Source organism: Rhinoraja longicauda, chromosome 8, assembly GCF_053455715.1.
Source record: "Rhinoraja longicauda isolate Sanriku21f chromosome 8, sRhiLon1.1, whole genome shotgun sequence".
Taxonomy (NCBI): Eukaryota; Metazoa; Chordata; class Chondrichthyes; order Rajiformes; family Arhynchobatidae; genus Rhinoraja; species Rhinoraja longicauda.
The window spans coordinates 19,173,458-19,198,038 of record NC_135960.1 but is presented as its reverse complement, the minus strand read 5'-3'; the positions used below and the strand labels follow the sequence as shown (position 1 = coordinate 19,198,038).

At 39.1% G+C, this 24,581-nt stretch overlaps 1 protein-coding gene across 2 annotated transcripts in view; it reads left to right on the top strand.

The window, feature by feature from the left end:
* Nucleotides 1-24,581, top strand: part of arhgap15 (Rho GTPase activating protein 15) — a 630,681-nt gene that overhangs the window by 168,312 nt on the left and 437,788 nt on the right. For both annotated transcript variants that reach the window (XM_078403377.1, XM_078403376.1), the window contains exons 6-7: nt 5,347-5,434; nt 17,160-17,249. In XM_078403377.1, the coding sequence (XP_078259503.1) occupies nt 5,347-5,434; nt 17,160-17,249 (178 nt within the window). The remainder of the gene's footprint in view (nt 1-5,346; nt 5,435-17,159; nt 17,250-24,581) is intronic.

Sequence of the window (24,581 nt, the reverse complement as noted above, 5' to 3'; positions counted from 1 at the left end):
TGAACCAGCAGGACTGACATACTTATTCTCTCCTGAACTTGAAACCAAGATTTGTTGCATTCTTCTACTTTAACTTATTCTCTTTTGTTACATTAAAACTGTTGATCTTATTGATTCTCCATGTTGTGTGAAGACAAAGAAAAACTCAGCATCATTTAACCATAGCTGTTTGATCTGTTCCATGTTCCCTGTCCATTTCCCTCCATAGATATTGCCATTTAGAACTGAGATGAGGAAAAACATGTTCACCCCGAGAGTTGTGAATCTCTGGAATTCTCTGCCGCAGAAGGCAATGGAGGTCAATTCACTGGTTGTTTTCAAGAGGGAGTTAGATTTAGCTCTGAGGGCTAACGGAATCAAGGGATATAGGGAAAAAGCAGGATCAAGGTACTGATTTTGGATGATCAACCATGATCATATTGAATGGCGGTGCTGGCTTGAAGAGCTGAATGGCCTACTCCTGCATCTATTATCTATATTTCTATGTGCCATCCAGTACCCTATTTTTTCCCTTCAATGGGAATACATCCTGAACCGTTACATTGACTTAAACAAAGATTTCAAAATACAAATATTGTTGCTGGAATCTTTTAAAATCAGAAAATGCTCACACTAGCTCACGTCATCCATGGATTTATCATTGCCCCATAGGTCTGAAACCTAGAACCACAATATGCAGGAAGGAATGGCAGATGCTGGTTTACTCCAAAGATAGACAGAAAATGCTGGAGTAATTCAACGGCTCAGGCAGCATCTCTGGTGAAAAGGAATTGGAGGCGCTTCATGTGGAGACCCTTCTTCAGACTCTGAGATGCTGCCTAACCCGCTGAGTTACTCCGGCTTTTTGTGTCGAACAACAATGTGCAGTTTAGTTGTATCTTTGCTTAAGTGTCTATGCACAAAAATATACTTTTTAAAAAACTTTTGGGGGGTTTATTGTACAAATAATAATGAAGGTTGAGATAATAGTAATGTTAGAGACATTACCCGGTGAAGGGTCTCAACCCAAAACGTCACTCATTCCTTATCTCTCGAGATACTGCCTGGCCCGCTGAGTTACTCCAGCATTTTGTGTTTACCTGGTGTCAAATGCGGTTGTACTAACTTTTACACTCTGTCTTTTTGTACTTTATGTGACACATGTTGACCAGTATTCTGTTTGATTTAAGCTAAAAGTGAGTATCCAGGATGTACCTGACATTCTTGTTCACCATAGCACATCCTACATCGTTGAACTTTTATAATGCCTTGAGAATGTACTTTGCAAACTAAAATTAGTTTTGTGTTATCTTTGCTGATTTTTTTCAGAATCAAACATCACAGCATAGCAGTGTTGATGGAAATGCATATTAATTTTAAGGACAGAATATCTTGATTTATTATGAGCGTAATTCACACTGTTTGTTTCAATGTACATTACATATATGTAATAGTTATGATATTTTAATGTAAAAAAAACAATTATTTTTGTAGCATTTTGTTAATGTCACAATTGTAAATGGAAATAAATCTTCATAATTGGGAATTACTAAACTTAGTGCTTGCATGTTAAGTATAAATTCAACTAAAATCTTTTCTACAAAAATTAAATAAGGATATTGAGCAATATCTATTAAGATATGAACAAATTAACCAGGAATAAATAGAATATGCTGCACTCTTTCATGCAAGTATATACGTACAAACTTAACAAAAAGCACACTTCAGATCCATTCCAGGATATTGCTGATTTTCACATAACTAAACCATTGTATTTGTCAGCAAAACTTCAGTTTACTGATTTATCAGCTGTTAGCTGTTCTTTAAATCACTATCAATACTGGCAATTTCCGTCACGCGCTGCACTAACTGAAGGCATCTGAAATAGTGCTCTTTGTTTTAGAAAAAAACGGGTTGGCTGCTTTTCATCTCCTACTGTTCAGCTTTCAGTTTCAGTGATGGTTACTTTGATCTAGCTGCCGAAGAATAGATTAATGTGTTAACAGGAGCAGCCAGGAAAAGCTAGGGAAAAAAAGACAAGTATAATACATTCAACCTTGCTCACATCACAGGGAGAGACCTTTGCTGCCTTTTTTTGATTCTGAGCAGTCCTATCCATAAATCCCCTTTGTGTACTTCATCGTCTAGGAAGTCCTGGAAATGTTCACAATCTGAGTTTTCTAATTATTAATATGTTCTTTATAAAAGTGTTTATATAAAAAAAGAATAAACCCATCACTTGATATTTTTGATTTCATGATGATTTTGCCACCATCTGGTGGTTATTCCCAGAAATGTCACACAGAAGAGCTGTTTCCGTGATCACTTACAGATGTACAGTTAACTCAATGGCTCACTTTGTCACTCAAGTCCCTTTTGCGCAAGAAATGATAAGAGTCATTAATAAAAGCTTAAGATTGCATCCCAGTCATGTCGGCTCAAACATTTAGTGACTGAGCTACTTTGAGAAAGGTATGTGGAACGAGCTGACAAAGGAGGTAGTTAAAGCAGACACTCTAACAGCATTTGAAATACACTTTTCTCAGGCCCCAAAAAATAGTCAGCGTTTGATACAAATGGCCATCATGCACACCTTCAGATTCCAAGATGCTTTCAAGGCAACTGAAACAAAAATATATTTTAGTTTAGGTTAAGATGGTAATAGATGGTAAATAATTGATCTAATTTTGAAACATGTAATCCTTAGCTGATTTAGATACTTAAAGTCCATGGTGCATTTTGTCAATCTGGGCAGAACAAAACAAAATAAAGGACTCTCTATCAATGCTAAAATGTGCACCGAGGTTAATATATGGTTATTAACAGCCATTGTTATACAGCACAATAAAACAGGCCCTTTATCCCACTCTGTTCATGCTGACCATAAAGAACCCATGTATACTCATCTCATTTACTAGTACGTGTTCTGTCGCTTTTTATGCCTTGGTGATTCTAGTGTTCCTCTAGATACTTCATAAATGATGTGAAGTGTTAAACTATTTTTATTGGACTTTGCTTTAATTTAAGGCACTTTGTTGTTTACAAAGTAAAGCTAAATAATTAGTTTAATGTATCATTTTTTCTTGACAGTTTATAGTTTTAAATCATCACACTAATTCTCTGGCTGCATTCTAATCATATTACCATGGATCTTAATTTACAATGTGCATCTACAGAAAACCGTTGTTATAGTGGACCATGGGGAGGGGGTGGGGGGGTGGGATGGAGGATGGTTTCCATTATTGTCAATTGTCCGTTATAACAGAGTAAGGGATTCGCTCCAACTACCTCGCAGTCCCTCAGTGGAACAAAGAGTTGTTTTCAAATACAACGTTCCTTTTAACAGCTGAAACATATATTTTTGTTACTGCATGCTAAAAATACTAAAGGTTGTTTGTTACATTGTTTAATAGAGTATTATTGCATGTATCGATCAAATAAATTTCTATGATCTCCCTTTGTGTGCCCGGTTTGCAGTGGGGCTCTCCGTAACTGAACTCTGTTGTAAAGAGGTCCATAATAACGTGGGTAGAATGTACTTTGTACTTAAACTTGAGCTGTAAAACAGGCTTAGCCATAGCATGCACCGTATTCACTTTCACCATTAAATCCTATCAGGAATATTATTTATATTAATACAAGGTGCTTTTGGAATTATTTGGAAGTTGCAAATCCTTTAAAATTGCGTATGAAAAATATCTGCATATAATATCAAATGAAAATAGGAGAATTGAGAACTGCGCAATGCTAGCTTGGAAGAATGCCAGCTTCATCCCCTCTCTGTGGTGAGTTGCTTCAATTCAATCGGAAATACTGAAAGTCTCAATATCCTTGGGCAATGGATGGCAACCATTCTAGCTCGATCATAATCAAGCAAGAGCTGTTAGATCATCCACATGTACAAACATAAGTCAATGACAGGATCAGCTTGCCTGAGATGCTACCACAGCCAAATAGTCTGCCTAACTAAACTCATTGTCGAGGCTCCGTCATGAAAAATGGCAAACTGGCAAAAGTACTGGACGAGTGCATCAGTCAATGAAAGGAAGCATGCAGGTACAGCAGGCAGTGAAGAAAGCCAATGGAATGTTGGCCTTCATAACAAGAGGAGTTGAGTATAGGAGCAAAGAGGTCCTTCTACTGTTGTACCGGGCCCTGGTGAGACCGCACCTGGAGTACTGTGTGCAGTTTTGGTCTCCAAATTTGAGGAAGGATATTCTTGCTATGGAGGGCGTGCAGCGTAGGTTCACTAGGTTAATTCCCGGAATGGCGGGACTGTCGTATGTTGAAAGGCTGGAGCGATTGGGCTTGTATACACTGGAATTTTGAAGGATGAGGGGGGATCTTATTGAAACATATAAGATAATTAGGGGATTGGACACATTAGAGGCAGGAAACATGTTCCCAATGTTGGGGGAGTCCAGAACAAGGGGCCACAGTTTAAGAATAAGGGGTAGGCCATTTAGAACGGAGATGAGGAAGAACTTTTTCAGTCAGCGAGTGGTGAAGGTGTGGAATTCTCTGCCTCAGAAGGCAGTGGAGGCCAGTTCGTTGGATGCTTTCAAGAGAGAGCTGGATAGAGCTCTTAAGGATAGCGGAGTGAGAGGGTATGGGGAGAAGGCAGGAACGGGGTATTGATTGAGAGTGATCAGCCATGATCGCATTGAATGGCGGTGCTGGCTCGAAGGGCTGAATGGCCTACTCCTGCACCTATTGTCTATTGTCTATTGTCTATAACCGAGATTCATGGAGCCATAACCCCAGCTTGAATCAATACACGGGAACAGAAAGTATAAGTTTAATTGAAATAATTTGTAGCATCTTACAATATAATGGTTGCAATAAAACTAATGCCCCCTTTGGCAATGACAAAGACAATGATTTCATGTGGGGTATATCTGGTCAAATAATAAAGGAAACAGTGGAGAAAAAAATAATGGAGCTCTGTTTTTAATGTGGTGACATCTTTAAAGCAAATCCACTATGGCAAATTGTTTTAGGCATGCACCACTGATGTACCTCAGGGACATTAGTCAGGAACGATGAGGATCATAAGAATGAGACAAAAGCTTGTACTTTCTAGAGTGATTATATGATAGTTTTTGAATATCTGCTAATCTCTAATCTGAAACCAACTCAACAGAACATCGGATTTCATGAGCATCAGAGTTGGGAAAGTCTGACTGGTATGCTGGGTGTGGTAGAAGAAAAACAAATTAAATGAAATGAAATGTTTTTAGTTCTGAATATGACATTCCTATGTGATTAATTAGTAATGGACAGATTCACAGGACATTAATGGTTATGACTGATCAAGACTGCCAAGATATTTGGTCTAATGGCTCCAAAATCTTATTATTTTTCTAGGAAAAACTGGACCAGTTCTTGGGTTTGCCTCGAGGGAGACAAAATTGAATTCTACAAAGAAAACAAACAACAAACTTTAGCCAGTTCGGTAAGCACTTCTAAAGATATGCATTATGACATCTTGTTAAAGTGAGACCTGCATTCATCATTCAGGATTTGATCTGCAGCTAAGTGTCTGGTGCTGCCTGCTAGTCAGTTTGTAGGTGAGACATAAGTAACTGCAGTGCCGAATAAAACCCAGCGTTGAGGAAGACACAAGGCCCCAGATGTGCTTTCCTATGCAACAGCATTAATAACTGACTGTGACAGTTGTGAGTGGTAAACCAACAGGGGGACCAACATTCTGGCAGGCAGGTTTGCTAGTGTTACACGTGTGGGTTTAAACTAAGTAGTGGGGGGGAGGAGTTGACAAATTGGGAATATGAAGATGGAGTTAATAGACAACAGACAATAGACAATAGTAGGAGTAGGCCATTCGGCCCTTCGAGCCAGCACCGCCATTCAATGTGATCATGGCTGATCATTCTCAATCAGTACCCTGTTCCTGCCTTCTCCCCAAACCCCCTGACTCTGCTATCCTTAAGAGCTCTATATAGCTCTCTCTTGAATGCATTCAGAGAATTGGCCTCCACTGCCTTCTGAGGCAGAGAATTTAAAGGGGAAGCGAATACAGGAGAAATTGCAAAGGATTAGAATAAATGGGAAGGAAAGTTCTAGATGGGATAAGAAAGTAAGGTCAGGGCCAATGGGAGGTGAATACCGAAGTTAATGTGTTGTATTTAAATGCGCGAAGTATAAAAAATAAAGTGGATGAGCTTGAGGCTCAGTTAGACATTGGCAAATATGACGTTGTGGGATTTACAGAAACATGGCTACAAGAGGACCAGGGCTGGGAACTGAATATTCAGGGGTATACGACCTAACGAAAAGACAGACAGGTGGGCAGAGGGGGTGGGGATGCTCTTATGGTAAAGAATGATATACACTCCCTTGCAAGGGGTGACAAAGAATCAGGAGATGTAGAATCAGTATGGATAGAAATGAGAAATTGTAAGGGTAAAAAGACCCTAATGGGAGTTATCTACAGGCCCCCAAACAGGCCCCCTCGACATAGGGTACGTTGAATCAAGAGCTAAAATTGGCATGTCGAAAATGTAATGCTATGGTGGTTATGGGAGATTTCAACATGCAGGTAGACTGGGAAAATCAGGTTGGTACTGGACCCCAGGAAAGGGAGTTTGTAGAGTGCTTCTGAGATGGATTCTTAAAACAGTTTGTACTGGAGCCTATCAGGGAGAAGGCAATTCTGGATTTAGTGTTGTGTAATGAACCTGATTTGATAAGGGAACTTAAGGTAAAAGAGCCGTTAGGAGGCAGTGATCATAATATGATGTTTTAATCTACAAATTGAGAGGGAGAAGGGAAAATTGGAAGTGTCAGTATTACAGTATAGCAAAGGGGATTACAGAGGCATGAGGCAGGAGCTGGCCAGATTTGACTGGAAGGAGACCCTAGCAGGGAAGACGGTGGAACAGCAATGGCAGGTATTCCTGGGAATAATGCAGCAGTTGCAGGATCAATTCATCCCAAAGAGCAGGAAAGATTCTAAGGGGAGTAAGAGGTACCTGTGGCTGACAAGGGAAGTCAAAGACAGCATAAAAATAAAGAGAATAAGTATAACATAGCAAAGAAGAGCAGGAAGCCAGAGGATTGGGACTTTTAAAGAGCAACAGAAGATAACTAAAAAGGCAATATGGCGAGAAAAGATGAGGTACGAAGGTAAGCTAGCCAATAATATAAAGGAGGATAGTAAAAGCTTCTTTAGGTATGTGAAGAGGAAAAAAATAGTTAAGGCAAATGTCCCTTGAAGACAGAAGCAGGGGAATTTATTACGGGGAACAAGGAAATGGCAGACGAGTTGAACCGGTACTTTGGATCTGTCTTCACTAAGGAAGATACGAACAATCTCCCAGATGTTCTAGTGGTCAGAGATCCTAGGGTGACGGAGGAACTGAAGGAAATTCACATTAGGCAGGAAATGGTGTTGGGTAGACTGATGGGACTGAAGGCTGATAAATCCCTAGGGTCTGATGGTCTGCATCCCAGGTTACTTAAGGAGGTGGCTCTAGAAATCATGGACGCATTGGTGATCATTTTCCAATGTTCTATAGATTCGGGATCAGTTCCTGTGGATTGGAGGGCAGCTAATGTTATCCCACTTTTTAAGAAAGGAGGGAGAGAGAAAACAGGAAATTATAGAACAGTTAATCTGACATCAGTGGTGGGGAAGATGCTGGAGTCAATTATAAAAGACGAAATTGCAGAGCATTTGGATAGCAGTAACAGGATTGTTCCGAGTCAGCATGGATTTACGAAGGGGAAATCATGCTTGACCAATCCTCTGGAATTTTTTGAGGATGTAACTATGAAAATGGACAGGGGGAGCCGGTGGATGTAGTGTACCTTGACATTCAGAAAGCCTTCGACAAGGTCCCACATAGGAGATTAGTGTGGAAAATTAGAGCACATGGTATTGGGTGTAGGGTACTGACATGGATAAAAAATTGGTTGTCAGACAGAAAGAAAAGAGTGGGGATAAATGGGTCCCTTTCAGAATGGCAGGCAGTGACTTGTGGGGTACCGTAAGGCTCGGTGCTGGGACCACAGCTATTTATAATATAAATTAATGACTTGGATGAAGGGATTAAAAGTATCATTAGCAAAGGGGGTATGGGGAGAAAGCAGGAACGGGGTACTGATTGGGGAATAATAAGCCATGATCACATTGAATGGTGGTGCTGGCTCGAAGGGCCGAATGGCCTACTCCTGCACCTATTGTCTATTGTCTATTGTCTATTGTCTAAACAAAATATCAAGGAATTGCAGTGCATGGCGGCAGTTGTTACTTTGCAGCCGTGAGATGCTCCAGGAAAAGACAGGCACACACCTCCATATGGGATCAAGTCCAGGGCTCAGACAGTGACACAGTATGGGGAGAGAAACTGTTTTTGACAATAGCCCTCCGCTTAATACTCTCAGGGGTGGGAGGGATCTGCCAGACCTTATTGAAGTGATGTGCGGCTGGGAAGGTGCACTCTGTGCAGGAGTCAAAATGAATTAAGTCTTTTGATGTAGCAATTGACAAAAATCCATTGCTCTGATGGTCATGCAGGCATTTTGGCAGCTTGTGGCATGCGGCTCTCATATTAGTTCTAAAAAATGACCAAGATATCTATCAAAGAAACTGAAATGTTAAACACTGCAGGAAACGCAGACTGTACAACTTAGCGTTGCAAATGGCCTTAATAGCTGAGAAACACTTTCTCTCCAACTGTGTTGGCAAATGTGAGGAAGCATTTATAAAATTATAAGTATGCAACATTTTATTAAAATGTGGTAGTTTCAAAGTAACTTGCAAATACAGGAAAAATTGTATTATATGTCTAATTTATATTTCTTAAAATAGTATTCAGGTGAAAACAAAATAGAACATAACCAATAAAAAATCATGTTTATGCAAATATTTAGATCTTTTAGGAATCATTTTATACATGACAAAAAAAAGTAGCTGGCACATCTATATAGATGTGGACGATGGGTATCAGGTCAATTCTTTAATCCATAGATTAAATAATTAAATCCTTCAACAAACAAATTGTGTGGAAGCAAGAGGGTAGCATTATAGGATGAGTATGAAGGAACTGTAGATGCTGGTTTACACCAAAGACAGACACAAAATGCTGGAGTAACTCAGCGGGTCGGGGAGCATCCCTGGAGAAAAGGAAAAGGTGATGTTTCGGGTTGACCCTTCTTCAGAGGAGAGGACCAGAGGACATAGGTTCAAGGCGAAGGGGAAAAGATTTAATCTGAAACACAGGGGTAACCTTTTCACACAGAGGGTGGTGGGTGTATGAAACAAGCTGCCAGAGGAGGTAATTGAGGCTGGGACCATCCCATCGTTTAAGAAACAGTTGGACAAGAAACATGGATAGGACAGGTTTGGAGGGTTGTGGACCAAGCGCAGGCAAGTGGGACTAGGGTAGCTGGGACTTTGTTGGCCGGTGTGGGCGAGTTGGGCCGCAGGGCCTATTTCCACACTGTATCAATCTATGACTCTATGACTCTATATCATTTCAAAGTCCTTACATTTGTGCCTTGTGCTACCTTCATATCATATCATATCATATCATATATATACAGCCGGAAACATGCCTTTTCGGCCCTCCAAGTCCGTGCCGCCCAGCGATCCCCGTACATTAACACTATCCTACACCCACTAGGGACAATTTTTACATTTACCCAGTCAATTAACCTACATACCTGTACGTCTTTGGAGTGTGGGAGGAAACCGAAGATCTCGGAGAAAACCCACGCAGGTCACGGGGAGAACGTACAAACTCCTTACAGTGCAACACCCGTAGTCAGGATCGAACCTGAGTCTCCGGCGCTGCATTCGCTGTAAAGCAGCAACTCTACCGCTGCGCTACCGTGCCGCTACCGTGCTGCCTTATTACCTTATTAATGTGGACACAAGAAACTAGAGATGCTGGTTTATAAAAATAAATACAAAGTGCTGAAGTAATCCAGTGGGGCAGGCAGCATCTCTGGAGGACATGGGTAGAAGATGTTTTGGGTGAGGACCCTTCAGACTGAAGACAGGCTACCTTATTAATATATGTACTACTGCTATTGGAATTATTAGTGAAATGCAATACGGGGCATGCCATGACTGAACCTATCTTTCAGCTCACGTTTGAGAACAAAGTAGATGCACATTGCAAAACAGATCCATGACATATGACTGGATTGAAAAAAATATATAGTTATTAAAGTAGACAGCTCCAGCATCAGAAATGTGTCTAATGCAGCAAGAGAATATGTTTGATGATTTAAAACTGTAACCAGATATGAATTAACAACATTATAATAAATTAAAATGATCATTTAGCATTTCCTGAGTAAATAACAAAGTGCCATAAATTAAGTTAAAGCACAGCCATGTGATAAATATTTTATCACTTCACACCATGTATGAAGTATCTAGATGAGCACTTGAATTGCTAAGGCATAAAAGACTCCAGAACAAGTGCTGGTAAATGGGATAAATATATATGGCTACTTCATAGTTAGCATGGACAGGGTAGCTCAATAGAAGTTTAACAGTTCTCTAGCAGGATGGAGAAAATAATTTGGTACGGTCATGTTTTTTATTAGGTTTTGCGATACCTTTGCCTTTTTAAAAATTACAATCTAGTCTGAAATAATAATAATAATAATAATAATAATATATTCCTTTATTCGTCCCACACCGGGGAAATTTACAGTGTTACAGCAGCAAAGTGGATAGCAAGAGATCATTCGTTATAAATAAAAGTAAAGACAAGGATAAATTTTATTCAATTTACTGTGTATTCCTTAACTGTTACTGTTGACTCGTCTGCTGGGAGCAGTGCTGGTTGCGCAGTTTCACAGCAGCGGGAAGGAAGGACCTCCTATATCTCTCCCTCATGCATTGGGGTGAAGGAGTCTGTCACTGAAGGAGCTACTCAGTGCAGTGACAGTGTCCTGCATGGGGTGGGAGTCGTTGTCCAGCAGCGATGTTAACTTTGCCATTATCCTCATCTCTCCCACCGCCTGTACTTAATCGAGGGGGCAACCCAGGACAGAGCAGGCCTTCCTGACCAGCTTGTCAAGTCTCTTCCCCTCTGCCACTGAGATGCTGCTGCTCCAGCAGACCACTCCATAGAAAATTGAGAATATTACCTTTCACGAATGTTGAGCAACTTTTCACGAAAATAGCTACTGGCTTTTTTTCTGCCCGTGATGTCTTCACAGCTGGATAGGAGCTGGACTAGGCTTTTGTTTAGTCATGTAAAGATCTTGGCAGCTAAAGAAGGTGTGTTCACATCACACACAATCAAAAGGATCATTTAACTGCCACACCTTCCAATAGTTCTGCAAGTAGAGATAACTCGCTGACTAGCCTAATCTTCTGAGCTTCAAGAGGAATCCTTGACATTAGTTCTGTATTTCAGACCAACTAAAGAATGAATTCACTGAATGTAGGTCATAAAACTGTTCCATAATTGATTATTATTCACCTGCAATGCCATATCTGAATTGTCAATTTTTATTTTCTACTCTAAATATCATGGGATAATGATAACGAGTGTTCACTTTTACAATTGCAATTGAGCCAATCTGCAATGTTTGAATGAATACCTGCTGACCATCCAATGGACTCTAATAAATACATTGTTAAATCTCTGAACTCAACTCATTTGCTGTGAATTAGAATTTAGAGTTGGGAAGCTTACCAAGATTTTTATTTAAAAAAATAACAAAACTGATGTGTTCCAAGTGTGTAACAAAAAAAACTGACGATTACAAGGTGAAAAAAAAATCTGCTCTATTAATCCTAAAAGAGTGAATATGCTTGTAATCGAAGGCACACATCGTCTCAGGGTTACTGTACAATCAAAGCAATTGGACTGGTCTGATTTTATAGCTTATGGGGTGGAAAGGCTGGCAGATTTAGTTATTAAGCAGTCACAGAATTCAAACTTACAACATTGAGATTATGAAACAAATGCTCCGACTGCTGTGTGGCCATAATGCCTCAGGTCAAATGTTCCTCAACACAAGAAAACCTAGATAAAGCAAAACAAAAAGTGCATTGTGTTTTGAAAAAAAGTTAACAGGAACTGTCAGGGTCAACAAAAAGTCATCATCACTAAAACGTTGTCAAAAGCAAATGATGTGAATTAAAACTAACTACAATAGCCAACCAAAATTCTGATGTAGAGCATTATTTCCAGTTAGTAATGTCAGAATGCAGAATCAGATTATGAATTCAAATGAAGTTTACCTTGCACTGAGTATAATTTTACTAATCATTCCAAGCTTTAGTGACAGCAAGAGAAAGCTATAACAGAGCCATATAAACAAATTAGACAGTAAACCTTAATTTATGTGGTAAGTGGAATTTACTCAATCACTTAGGCTGTTCTACTGTTTACTAAAACACAGTTAAAAGAGCCTTCGTACTGCATTTAATGGATCTAACCCCATTACAGATGCTTTAGTTTACATACATTGAGTTCTAGTCAAATACCGCAACCCATAAAACATAAATTGATAAACAAATGTAACCAATCAGTAAATTAGTGAATCCATGGACAGAATATGTGATATCTGACTGACCTGACTTATCGAGAACTTGTTTATAATTATATCAAAGAGATTGAGTAATTGCAAACCCATAAATTTGCATTGGTATTTTAACCCTTCATAAAGATCAACAGCAGGTTTATAGTAATTATGTATTGTCATTTACTTCAAACCCCATGCTTAAATATTGGATTTCATTCCTTGGTTATTCCTGCCTTGTCTGAGGAATCTACATTTGAAACTGACATTTTCAAATACTTCTGCAGAACTGACATGAAGATTGAAGAAAATTGTATATAGTTGACATTCCAATTTATACCTGGGATTAGTTTAATTTGTGTGATTTGCAGAATTCTGTGTGGAAGAGAACAATTGTTTTAAATTGGGTTCCCAGTGATCATTATATAACTGTAAAGTGACACCACAATCATTTTTCCAATTGTTTTAGCCAATAATGTGTTCTTATTGTGCATGAGTGTTATTACCCAGAGGAGTTAATGTCTATTTGGTGTAAGAAAATAACTGCAGATGCTGGTACAAATCGAAGGTATCACAAAATGCTGGAGTAACTCAGCAGGTCAGGCAGCATCTCTGGAGAGAAGGAATGGGTGACGTTTCCGGTCGATACCCTTCTTCAGTCTGAAGAAGGGTCTCGACCTGAAACATCACCCATTCCTTCTCTATTTGGTGTAAGGTGCCTTCTGATGTAACTTTATCAGTCATTTAACTATTAAACAAAAAGGAAATATGATACCTATATGGTAATAAGTTCAAACACCAATTTTCTATTTCGGCCTGTGACTTGCACTCATTATTATTCATTTCAATACAAGATACTGACTGGACTTGGCCATTTTTTATACATCAGAAACTGTGGCTTTGCTATGACATTCATTAAAGAAAAAAAGGGTTGTGTTAACACAGTGCCTTTTGCAACCTCAGGATGTTACTTTCATTTCCTTCCTTTCCAAATTGGCTTTTGGTCCGTATTATATAAGAGCTGAAAATGCATGACATTTTCTGAAAGCTGCGTAGCCTCTGTGGAGAAAGAAATAGAGTCAACCTTTTAGGCTGATGAACTTTCATCTGATGATTCACCATCTTTGCAGCAACATATGACTATGTTTTGGGCTACCGATGTTCCTGAATAGCATAATTTTAAAAATCTGTCCGAGAAGTATCAACTTTGCAATTTATGTTTGTGTTTCTGCTTAGCTATTAGGTTTCAGGTACATTTCTCTTGAATTAGGTTGATAGACACGGAGAAAGTGCAAGGCAGATGTATAATTTCTATAGTACCATCACTCAGTGATTAATCAATTACAGGATGAGTTCATAAGTTGCTGGAGCAGAATTAGACCATTCAGCCCATCGAGTCTGCTCTGCCATTCAATCATTGCCGAACTATCAACCCCATTCTCCTGCCTTCTCCCCATAACCCCTGACACTATTACTAATCAAGAATCTGTCAATCTGTGCCTTAAAAATACCCAATGGCTTGACCTCCATAGCCATCTGTGGAAATGAATTCCACAGTTTCACCACCCTCTGACTAAAGAAATCCCTCCTCATTTCCTTTTTAGAGGTATTTCCTTTTATTCTGTGGCTAGGGTCTCTGGTCCTACTAGTACAAACATCCTCTCCACATTCACTCTGTCCAGGCCTTTCATGTTTCGAGTTTATTTTTTATATCAGGATTTTTCTGGTGATGTATATTCCTTTCCAAGTTGAGAATAAAGTCCGTGTATGGCGCAGAGTGTAGAACTGTTGATTAGCAATGCCAGAGAATTTAATTCAAACATGACCCTGGATATTGTCAGTGTGAAGCTTGCATGTTCTCCCTGTGACCATGTGGGTTTTCTCACATGTTCCAAAGACCTACAGCTTGATAGGTTAATTGTTCATTGAAAATTACCCCTCATGTGTAGGTGACTAGTAGAATCTGAGTGAGTTAGTAAATATGTGAGGAGAATAGAAAATTGAATTGATGTCAGGATTAGTGCAAATGGATGCTTGATAGTTAGTGTGGACTTGGTGGGTCAAAGGCTCTGTTCCAATGCTATTTCTCTCCATGGCTATGAATCTACATTTAATCTGCTTTTATCAGAAGGACTTTAATTCTGCAATAAGATTTAAGCTAGATTATGCAGGAGAACCAGCACAATGAAATAACTAAACACTGAACTGATTCCTAAAATTACCAATTGAAGAAAGCTACAGATCTAATGATCTCTGTTTTTGAATGACTTGTATGTATGATAAAAGTCAGATGATGGTGCTAGAGGACTTGAAACACATGACAAAAATAAAAGGCACTTCATCAGTGTGCTCATATGGTGCACAGCCAGGCTGTGGTAAATGATAATTGAGCCATGCTTTCCAAGTTCAGTGTGAGATTTTTTGGAAATCCTGAGTCCACCTTCCACAGAAATTGGTTGGGGAGTTAGCACAGAGGATGCATGTGGCAAAGACCTCCGGCACCATGGCTGACTGCCACAAATCTGTTCTTGGGCTATGAACAAAGAAAATATATTTATAAAGCTCTTTAATTATGAAGTGGTTTTCTTTTTTTTAACCCTTTAAGTTTCATTACACTGTGAGGGTAATGAAAACAATGTTTCAGTTTGTATGCATGACAATGACTGTGTTATTTCTCTGACTATTTTGATAAAGCCATTGAGTTTGAATGGGAAAGTTGGAAAAAGTGATACTAAGGCAGTGTTGATCAGCATCTGTCTGGCATGTAAGTTCCATTACACTCCCCACAGAGCACATCAAATCGTCAGTCCTGAGGCTAGAATGACTATTGGGAGGTGAGGGGTAGGGTGGTATTTCTGGTGCAGTAGCTAATTCCCTCCCTTCATTCTGGACTTCTTCCATTCTTACATTATGAGTTGGTTCTAATCCGGAATAGTTTGGTTTGGTTTTTAATTTAGAGTTACGGTGCGGAAACAGGCCCTTCTGGCCACCGAGACCGTGCCAACCCGTGATCCCGGCACACTAACACAATCCTACACACACTAAGGGACAATTTACAATTTTATCAAGCCAACTATTCTCCAACACACCCAACCTGTAAAGTGTTTGGAGTGTGGGAGGAAACCGAAGCTCCCAGAGAAAGCCCACGCAGGTCATGGGGAGAACGTACAAAACTCCATACAGACAGCACCCATAGTCAGGATCGAACCCGGGTCTCTGGTGTTGTAAGGTAGCAAATCTACCGCTGCGCCACTGTACCGCCAATGTTTACCACTGATGGTTCTGCCTTATCTACTTCCTTATATGTCCTCAACACATTATCTAACATGCTAATAGACAATAGACAATAGACAATAGGTGCAGGAGTAGGCCATTCAGCCCTTCGAGCCAGCACCGCCATTCAATGCGATCATGGCTGATCACTCTCAATCAGTACCCCGTTCCTGCCTTCTCCCCATACCCCCTCACTCCACTATCCTTAAGAGCTCTATCCAGCTCTCTCTTGAAAGCATCCAACGAACTGGCCTCCACTGCCTTCTGAGGCAGAGAATTCCACACCTTCACCACTCTCTGACTGAAAAAGTTCTTCCTCATCTCCGTTCTAAATGGCCTACCCCTTATTCTTAAACTGTGGCCCCTTGTTCTGGACTCCCCCAACATTGGGAACATATTTCCTGCCTCTAATGTGTCCAATCCCCTCATTATCTTATATGCACCTAATGCACCTAAATATATGAGGTACTCTTGTTTCCTGCCCAAACCATTGCTGCGTTGGATTTTAAGTAAAAGTTGCAGACTTGGTGCCTGGTTTGATGTCTCACAGATTCCCTTGCACTGTGCAATGAGATTCTCTGAAGCATCACATTTACGTCTTACAATGCCTTCTTGTTTAACTCTCACAGCCAAGGAGAGATATTAAATTGAGAACACCACATGGTAACTGAATGATATCATTTGAAACAAAATCCCCTTCCTCTTTCCGCAGTCAGATCCTGAGTGAAATCAACTGGCACATTCTTGCCAGTGGTAATAAAACTCACTGGGCACCAAACTACCTGTGGACAATTACTAAACTATCAAGTCACACTCGGGGACGTTGCAAGGCAGAACGGTGAAGGAAGTGAAGCAACTGAGAGAGGCAGTAGAGGGTGCTCTTTCTTATGTTGAGTTGACAAGCTATTGGGGAAAATCTCAAGATGCACTCCAGTGTAACTACCTGATGTAAAGACCAGCTTTCAAGCATTTGTTGTCAGTGCTGGGATATGATAGTGAATAATATATTCAAATCTCCAGCATTGACATCTTTAATCTTAATGAGTTCACCAGAATAAAAATGTTGGGAACATTCTTTTTAAATTGTACATAAATGATATGACTAACAATAACTTTGTTTTTGTTTTGAGAATTATTGCAGTGTAAGGCAGATAAGGGAAAAAAAAGCACTGTTCAGAATTCCAGTTCTTGATGTCGGATATCCTGGAGTGTTCAATTAAACATTGAACTTCAATTTTCATTTAACTCATCGAAGCAATTCTTTATCCCTTTTAATTAATAATCTAATTTGTTTCAATATGTGCCCTCAATGGAATATTGAGATTGAGATTCTGATTTGACTTATTTGTCTTCACTCCCCCCCCCCACACCCCTCCAATCCCTCCATACAGAAAATAGGCTGCAAGCCAGAAAATGCAGACCTGTGTGGTGCTCAGCTTGATTGGGCAAAAGACAAATCTAGCAGAAAGAATGTTCTTCAGGTAAGACATTTTTCATCAAGCTTAATTATCTTTGTGATCACTTGAAACAATTCATTTTTGTGTGTGCGTAAGCTGTTTGGTACTGCAGCTTTGGTTGAAGTTGTATTGTTTTCCGTTTTAGGCTATAAAGAATGTAAGAAATCAAATAGATTTATTGACAGGTTTGGAAATTTATCTCAGTACAGGAATTGTGAGGAAGGGTCCTAACCTAAAACATCACCTATCCTTTTTCTCCATATATGCTGCCTGACCCGCTGAGTTACTCCAGCATTTTGTGTTTATTTTTGGAATAAACTAGCATCTGAAGTTCTTTGTCTCTACAACTCTCACTGATCTTTGGAAACACGTTGTAATGGATCTAACGTTGTACAACAAACCTATAATCATCTCATACTCACCCTCAAATAGCCTTTTGAGTCTTTTATTCGCAATCAATGCTTCACCTTGGTCAGGTTAAAGCCAAATGAGGAATATTAGGGTTTCCATAATGGGTATAAGTTTGCAACTAAGCCAGCAATAATTTAACAACCTACTGCCTTGAAAGTGTGACAAAACTAGGGTGCTTAATAAAGTTTGGCAGGCAGAAGTAAAAAGCCAAAAAAGGTAAATGGTCAAATTATTTTCCTGTGGCAAAGAAAACCCCAATTGTTCCAAGGGCCACATGAATACCATGGGCTCTCCACTTCCCCATCTTTCCTCAACATCCTTGTTTGAAACGTCCATGGATCAACTTTTCTGATGGTTTCATTAGTCTTCAGGGACAGCCTGAAATTGTGCTAGTTCAGTGCCACGCCACCAGGATACTTTGGGATGACCATTCGCAGCATGTAAAGTATAAGATGTATTTTTACAAGTCTCCTGAAACAGGACTAGTTCATTTAATGCACGTGTTCTTCAATCAACTTGAGCATTAAACAGATCAGCCACAAGCAAGCTAAGATCCTACTCCATCCCTTTCTTAGCTTTTCATGTTATAATTTATACCAATATGTAACAAGCGATTGGTTAATCAATCAATTATTTAATTTAATAGCATTTTTGGCAAGGAAAAACTACAAAGTAAGAAAATAAAGAATGGTATAAACAGATTAGGATTGAAATTCCTCCCTATCATATTGGTAAATTGGTCATGAAATCTTCATTGCCCATACTATAATTGCCCATATGAAGAGAATTGACATCAATGGTTTCCAATGTAAACCTTCCATTAGGATACCCTGAAAATGGGTACACTCTAACATTTATGTTGCTTCCACAGACGGGGATTGGCAATGAGTTAAAATATTTGATACATTTGGTTGAGCTCGCACAGGCAAGTTCACACAAAGATAATGAGCAATGCAGTTCATAAACAAACCAACAGGAACCCTCAACAACATTGCACTTAGTTCACACCATGTATTTTTCTTTAATTGTCACCATTTCCATCACGATACATATTATGACTTTATTGGGCAATCAAGTTAAGTTGCTTGTGTTTAAAGTTCTTTCCAATAAATTTGTAAGCTATCAATTCACTACAGCTTTCACAACTCTAGGGAGATCTATGGAGTTGAAAATGAAACTGTTTATTTTTCTTCTCATTCTAATACCAATCACATTTACATGTGGCCTATTTATAATTTGCACTTTGTTTTGTAAATACACACATTTTATTAGCAGAATTCTATCAAGACGTAAGTGACTGCACAGTTTATTTGCACCACTGCCTGTGGCTATGTATGCATGCACATGTTCCAAGATTGCAGTCAATGATTATCTAAAGAGATTGGCTGTGAGTAGTTTATTTTACTTTGAAACAAGTTGAATCAACTTTGCTGCAGACATACTTTATTTGTTTTTTCCCCACCTCAAATAATTTCAGTTTAATGGCCTACTGGCAAGCTTAATATTTTTTCAGTGTAAGATGCTAGTTCAATGCTTGTTATTTGGTTTGAAACTTGAGGCGATGAGGATTGGAAAGGATTACTCTATAAACCCAAATAATCCAAAGTGTCATCAACATAACAATGATGAAATTAAACCTTATTAAAGTTGGACAATAATGTCAATCAGCAGCGGGAAGTTAAGTGCTTCAGGAGAAGTGCAATGGACTGACATTTATTTATCCTGCGTCACTTTGGCTGTATACATGTTTTTGCATGTGTGCGTAGCTATGCGTCGTTGTGTGCAACTGCGTATGTCTCTGTGCATTTGCGAGGCTTAGTATGCATGTCCATATATGTGTATATCTATGTGGCTTGGTTTGTGTGTATGCATGTTTTTCTCTGTGCCTGTATATGGATGCTTGTTTCTAATGTTTGAATTGCTTTTATCATTATATATTTCAACCTGTTATGGGTATTAAACAGACGTGATTTTAAAGTTAAAGATCTGCCACATTTCCTTAATTGCAATGCACTTATTTTCTTTCCAGTTATTAGCTGATGCAGCACATCTTGGTTGTGCTGCAGGCAACAACAAAACAAAAATTGAAGTTTATGAAAATCTATCATTTACAAAATGTTTCAAATTATGTTTTGGGGCTAGGCTGATGAAGTGCTATTTTGCTGAAGGTAGTCTTTCTTTTTATTCTGTCCGTGGGCAATTGCGTCTATTTCAGAGAGAAGGAAACTGGGCAGTAAATTTACATTTCAGTACCGAGCAGTATTGTAGAATGGAAGAATACTTATTTTTAGTATTATTGGCATAGCCTTGTATGGGAGTTTTTGAACACATGGTTGTCAAACTATTCAGGGTGCATCCATTCTATTTTGAAGATATATATACACTAGTATAAAATTCTTTGTGCAACCTGCATCTTACTGTGCATCAACACGCAAAATGTGTTTTGTTCAACTTTTTCTTTAAGCCGATTATTCTATTTTTAATTAATGAAATCCTTAACTGTCACTTTGGATATGCCCATATGCTTCTTCCGCGGGGAAGCTGAGAACATGGATCACAATCTTCTCTGTGCCTTTTCATCACCAGCCCTGCTTGTTTGACAGGAGTCAAGCCTGGCGCAAAATAATGCAGACAAACTGTCCTTTTATGTTTCTGAAGTGTGGCCATCAATCTTGGATCACATTTTATTTTGGGGTCTATTGATTATGTCCATGCTAGCAGCAAACCAGATACATTTTTACATTTAAGGTGCAAGATTCAAAGCTGACTGAGGGTTTCCTGGATAATAGCTCATACCTTCAGCCTTGAAAACAAATAGCTAGTGCATTTTTAGCACTGTCACATTTTAGCACTGTTTCATTCAAGTTAATGACATCGGAAGGCATCTTGGATTGGTATGTACTTTGTTAAATATTTGTGCTAAAGGTTAGACTTTTGGCTTTTTAGCAAGCCAATTACATTAATCATCCAAACTTGGGAATTACATTTTTTACCGAGGTTCTTCAACCTTCATTGTAGAAAAGTTATTTTCTAACAATACTATTATTAACACAAATCTGTTTCTGCACTGTGCCAGTAGAGCAAGTTAACACTTCATCTCTGTCTCTCATGGTAATGTGCTTGGATTTGTTTTTACTTAGTAGAATACTTTTCTTTTTAAATGACATTAATAGCCCAGAATTCTCTGCCTTAAGATAATTATCCTTCGTCATGGTTGCGTGCCTGTTTCAGGGAAGTTGGCTTATCACAATTTAAGTATTTGCATGAAAATACAAGTAACCTCATGCAAAGATTAAAAAAAAGAGTTGATCAGTTCACAAATAGATTACTAATAGATCTGTTCTCAATTCAATCGTACATCTGTTTGTTCATTTGATTTTTTAAATAGTTTTCTTAGAATTAGATTGTAGGACTGCACAACTCTTCAACTTCATGTCCACACAAATGCCTTTGAAGAACTGAGCTGTTACCTTCGATAATAATTCTAGATACCTTCTGAATTTACCGGTATGATGTGACATGTTTTTGTTCCAGAAAGGTCAATTAGAAATGGTAAGTAGTTTAGTGTAATTTCAGAAATCTCATTAAGTCTCGACGTGAAAAGTGGTTTAATCCAAGATTAAACATGAACAACAATAAACAAACAGTGATTCTGCTTATCATCCTGTATTATTGCAGAGGCATTGCAACTGCCTGCCTGTGGAGTTTAAACAATGCTTATTTACAGGCCTACAACAAAATATATAACACAATGTTTTTGAGAAGGACCGTCACAATTCTCAACAATCAAAGTGAATTTATGGCAACTAAGATTTGCAATTATGTCTTGCCTGATTCACAGATATACACTGATGCACATAAATAAGCAGAAATCTCATTTCCACCTTTTTACATTGTAATCTTTTTAGGAACATTCTGCACAAGCTTGTCACTCCAACTGAAGGAGATGCCATGGAAAATTATTTGAAGAGTGTACTCTTTTTGAAGTTTTTGAAAGAACCCTTAACCAATGTGATTTTTCAATGACTCATCGCTTCATGCACAGAAACGCACAGAATTTGCAACAGCGAAACATGTCATATAACCCAGCTGATTAGTGCACGGCATAGACTTTCCTTCAGCTAACCTTAGTATGTTCATGTTCATTGGAGCATTCTGTATTGGGGAGCTGAGGAATGAGTAAGCCCTAAACCTGCTGAGATTTGACCATTAAGCCTCCTTTAACCTTGCAAACAGAAACACAAATGATTTTCCAGTGATGGATTTTAAGAAATACAGAACAATTCGACACTAATTAGAAAGTCTCTCCAGTTCATGGTGCTCTTGGAATAAACTAAATGAATCTGAAAAAAATGGAACACATTTTACAACAGGAATATTGCTTCTCAAGAGGATTAAAAGATCCTATGGGAATTCTAGTGAAATTAATGAAATGTTCAAAGTCTTTTTTTCTTTAAAAGAATTCTGATTAAAATGTGTTCAGTGGTTTAATGCATTAAATACAATACCCATTAATTAACATTCCATCATAAAATATGATTCAAAAATGTAATTATAAAGTTTAAAGAGGAATCTATCTGTAAAATAACATGTTTATTCTGAAAAGATTTCAATGCTAACTGAAAATTCTGTATTTTATTTTAAATTTCATATTTATTGCAGGATTCTTCTGCTCTAAAATTGTCATTATGGTAAAAATTATAGTGTGCAAAATTGATATCTGAAGTTCCATTTGTTTGGGCTAAACACTGAAAGTGGCTGCAATAAAATGGACTATACTTGTACAAGCGGTTATGAACTGAATAACGCATGGCATTTTATTGGCAATGTATATTGCAGCAGGGATCCAATAAAATGATGGTGAAAAAGATATCCAGAAGTTGATCAATGTATAATGTTGATGTGCTCCTAGAAAACTAACGACAAATAGGGTTGTGTGCGAAGTAGGCTTAACAGGGACCGAACCATGTGCAATATTTTTCAGTATCTTGAGAATGTGCATCATCTACCTATGTGTGTTTGATGTGTTTCTTCAAAACAAGTTAAGCTTGTTATCCTGTACACTTTCATGAACTTTCAATTGAAAATATAGGTACAGAAGTTGAGGTGATACTGCAGCTGTTATCATCTCTCCACAGTACTATCACCAAAAACAGAATTCTAGACTGTCTTTCAGAATTTGGAAACAGGTTTGATGCTGTGGCTAATCTGTTCAATCATCATCTGTTCCAAATCTGTGCCATGTGAATTAGTCTCCAAAGATTTGAGGAGAGTGGGTGACTTGATTTGAAACCCACCAGAATTTTTTTATTGCTGTGAAACTTTGGTGCTGGCTAAATTTGTAATTTTACCATCTTTAACCTGGTTTCTCAATTAAGCAAGCTTTGGAGCGAGCTTCAGGCTACTAAAAGGTTTTGTTTACAGTAGCACCATCTCAAATGATTTTGAAACTTGAACAAAGAATGAAACTGACCCAGAAATTAGTAACAACTACAACGGTATTAGTTTATTATTGTCACATACTGAGGGACAGTGGAGAGTTTGTTTTCCAAGCAAATCATGCAATACATGAGTACAATCATACTATGCATCAGTAAAACAGGTGGTTCAAAAAGAGAAAGTAAACAGAGTGCATAATTTAGCATTATTGCTGCAGAGAAAGTGTAGATTTTTAAAAGTGCAAGGACCTTAACAAGGTATATTGGGAGATCGGGAATACATCCTTAGCATGTGGGAGGTTTGTTTAACAGTGGGGGGAATAGTTGTTCTTGAATCTGATGGTTGTGCTTTAAAGATTCTGTATCTTCTATGATGAGATATGGGAGAGAGGAGAAGAGAGAATGACTAAGAAGTGCGTGGTCCTTGATTATGTTGGCTGCTTTCCCAAGGAAGTCTGCAGTATAGATGGAGTCGATGGGAGAAAGACTAGTTTGTGTGATGGATTACTCTATAATTTCTTGTGGTCATGGGCCGAGCACAAAGAGATATTTTTAAAATAGAATTGAATGATCAATGTGTCTTAGATTTTTGGCATAAGATATCCTGGAATACTTGAATTCTTCATTCTTGATGTATATTGCCAAGAATTGTAGGATGCCAAAGCATCCTACAAGAGGAAGATTGAGGACCACTTTTCCAACAATGACCCACGGCGGGTATGGCAAGGCATCCAGCACATCACCAACTACAAGACCAGCAACCGCACGACTGCCGACGGCGACGCCTCGCTGGCAGAGGAACTTAACTGTTTCTTTGCTCGTTTCGAGGTGAAAGCTACAGTGGCAGACATAACACCCTCTCCAGCACCTGACAGCAACACCTTCACTGTGCAGGAGTATGATGTTAAGCGCGTGCTCAGAGCAGTGAATCCCAGGAAAGCTGCAGGCCCCGATGGTGTGACGGGCAGAGTGCTGAGGGAATGTGCAGACCAATTATCTGAGGTCTTCACAAAAATCTTCAACCTGTCCCTTTTAACATCCACCATCCCTCCCTGCCTGAAGTCCGCCACAATCATCCCACTGCCGAAAAAGTCTGTCATCAGCGGTCTTAACGACTACCGTCCGGTAGCACTCACACCGGTCATCACAAAGTGCTTCGAGAGACTGGTCCTGCAGCACATCAAAGCCAGCCTCCCACCCACCTTCGACCCACACCAGTTTGCCTACAGAGCAAATAGGTCTACAGGGGATGCCATCGACACTGCTCTTCACACTGCACTGACCCACCTTGAACACCAGGGGAGCTATGTGAGGATGCTCTTCCTCGACTTCAGCTCTGCCTTTAACACGGTCATCCCGAGCAGACTGGTCACCAAACTTTCCAACCTTGGATTTTCCCAAACCATCTGCCAATGGATCAAGGACTTCCTGACCAACCGCCCCCAGACCGTCAAAATAGGCCCTCACCTCTCCTCCACCATTACACTGAGCACCGGCTCACCACAGG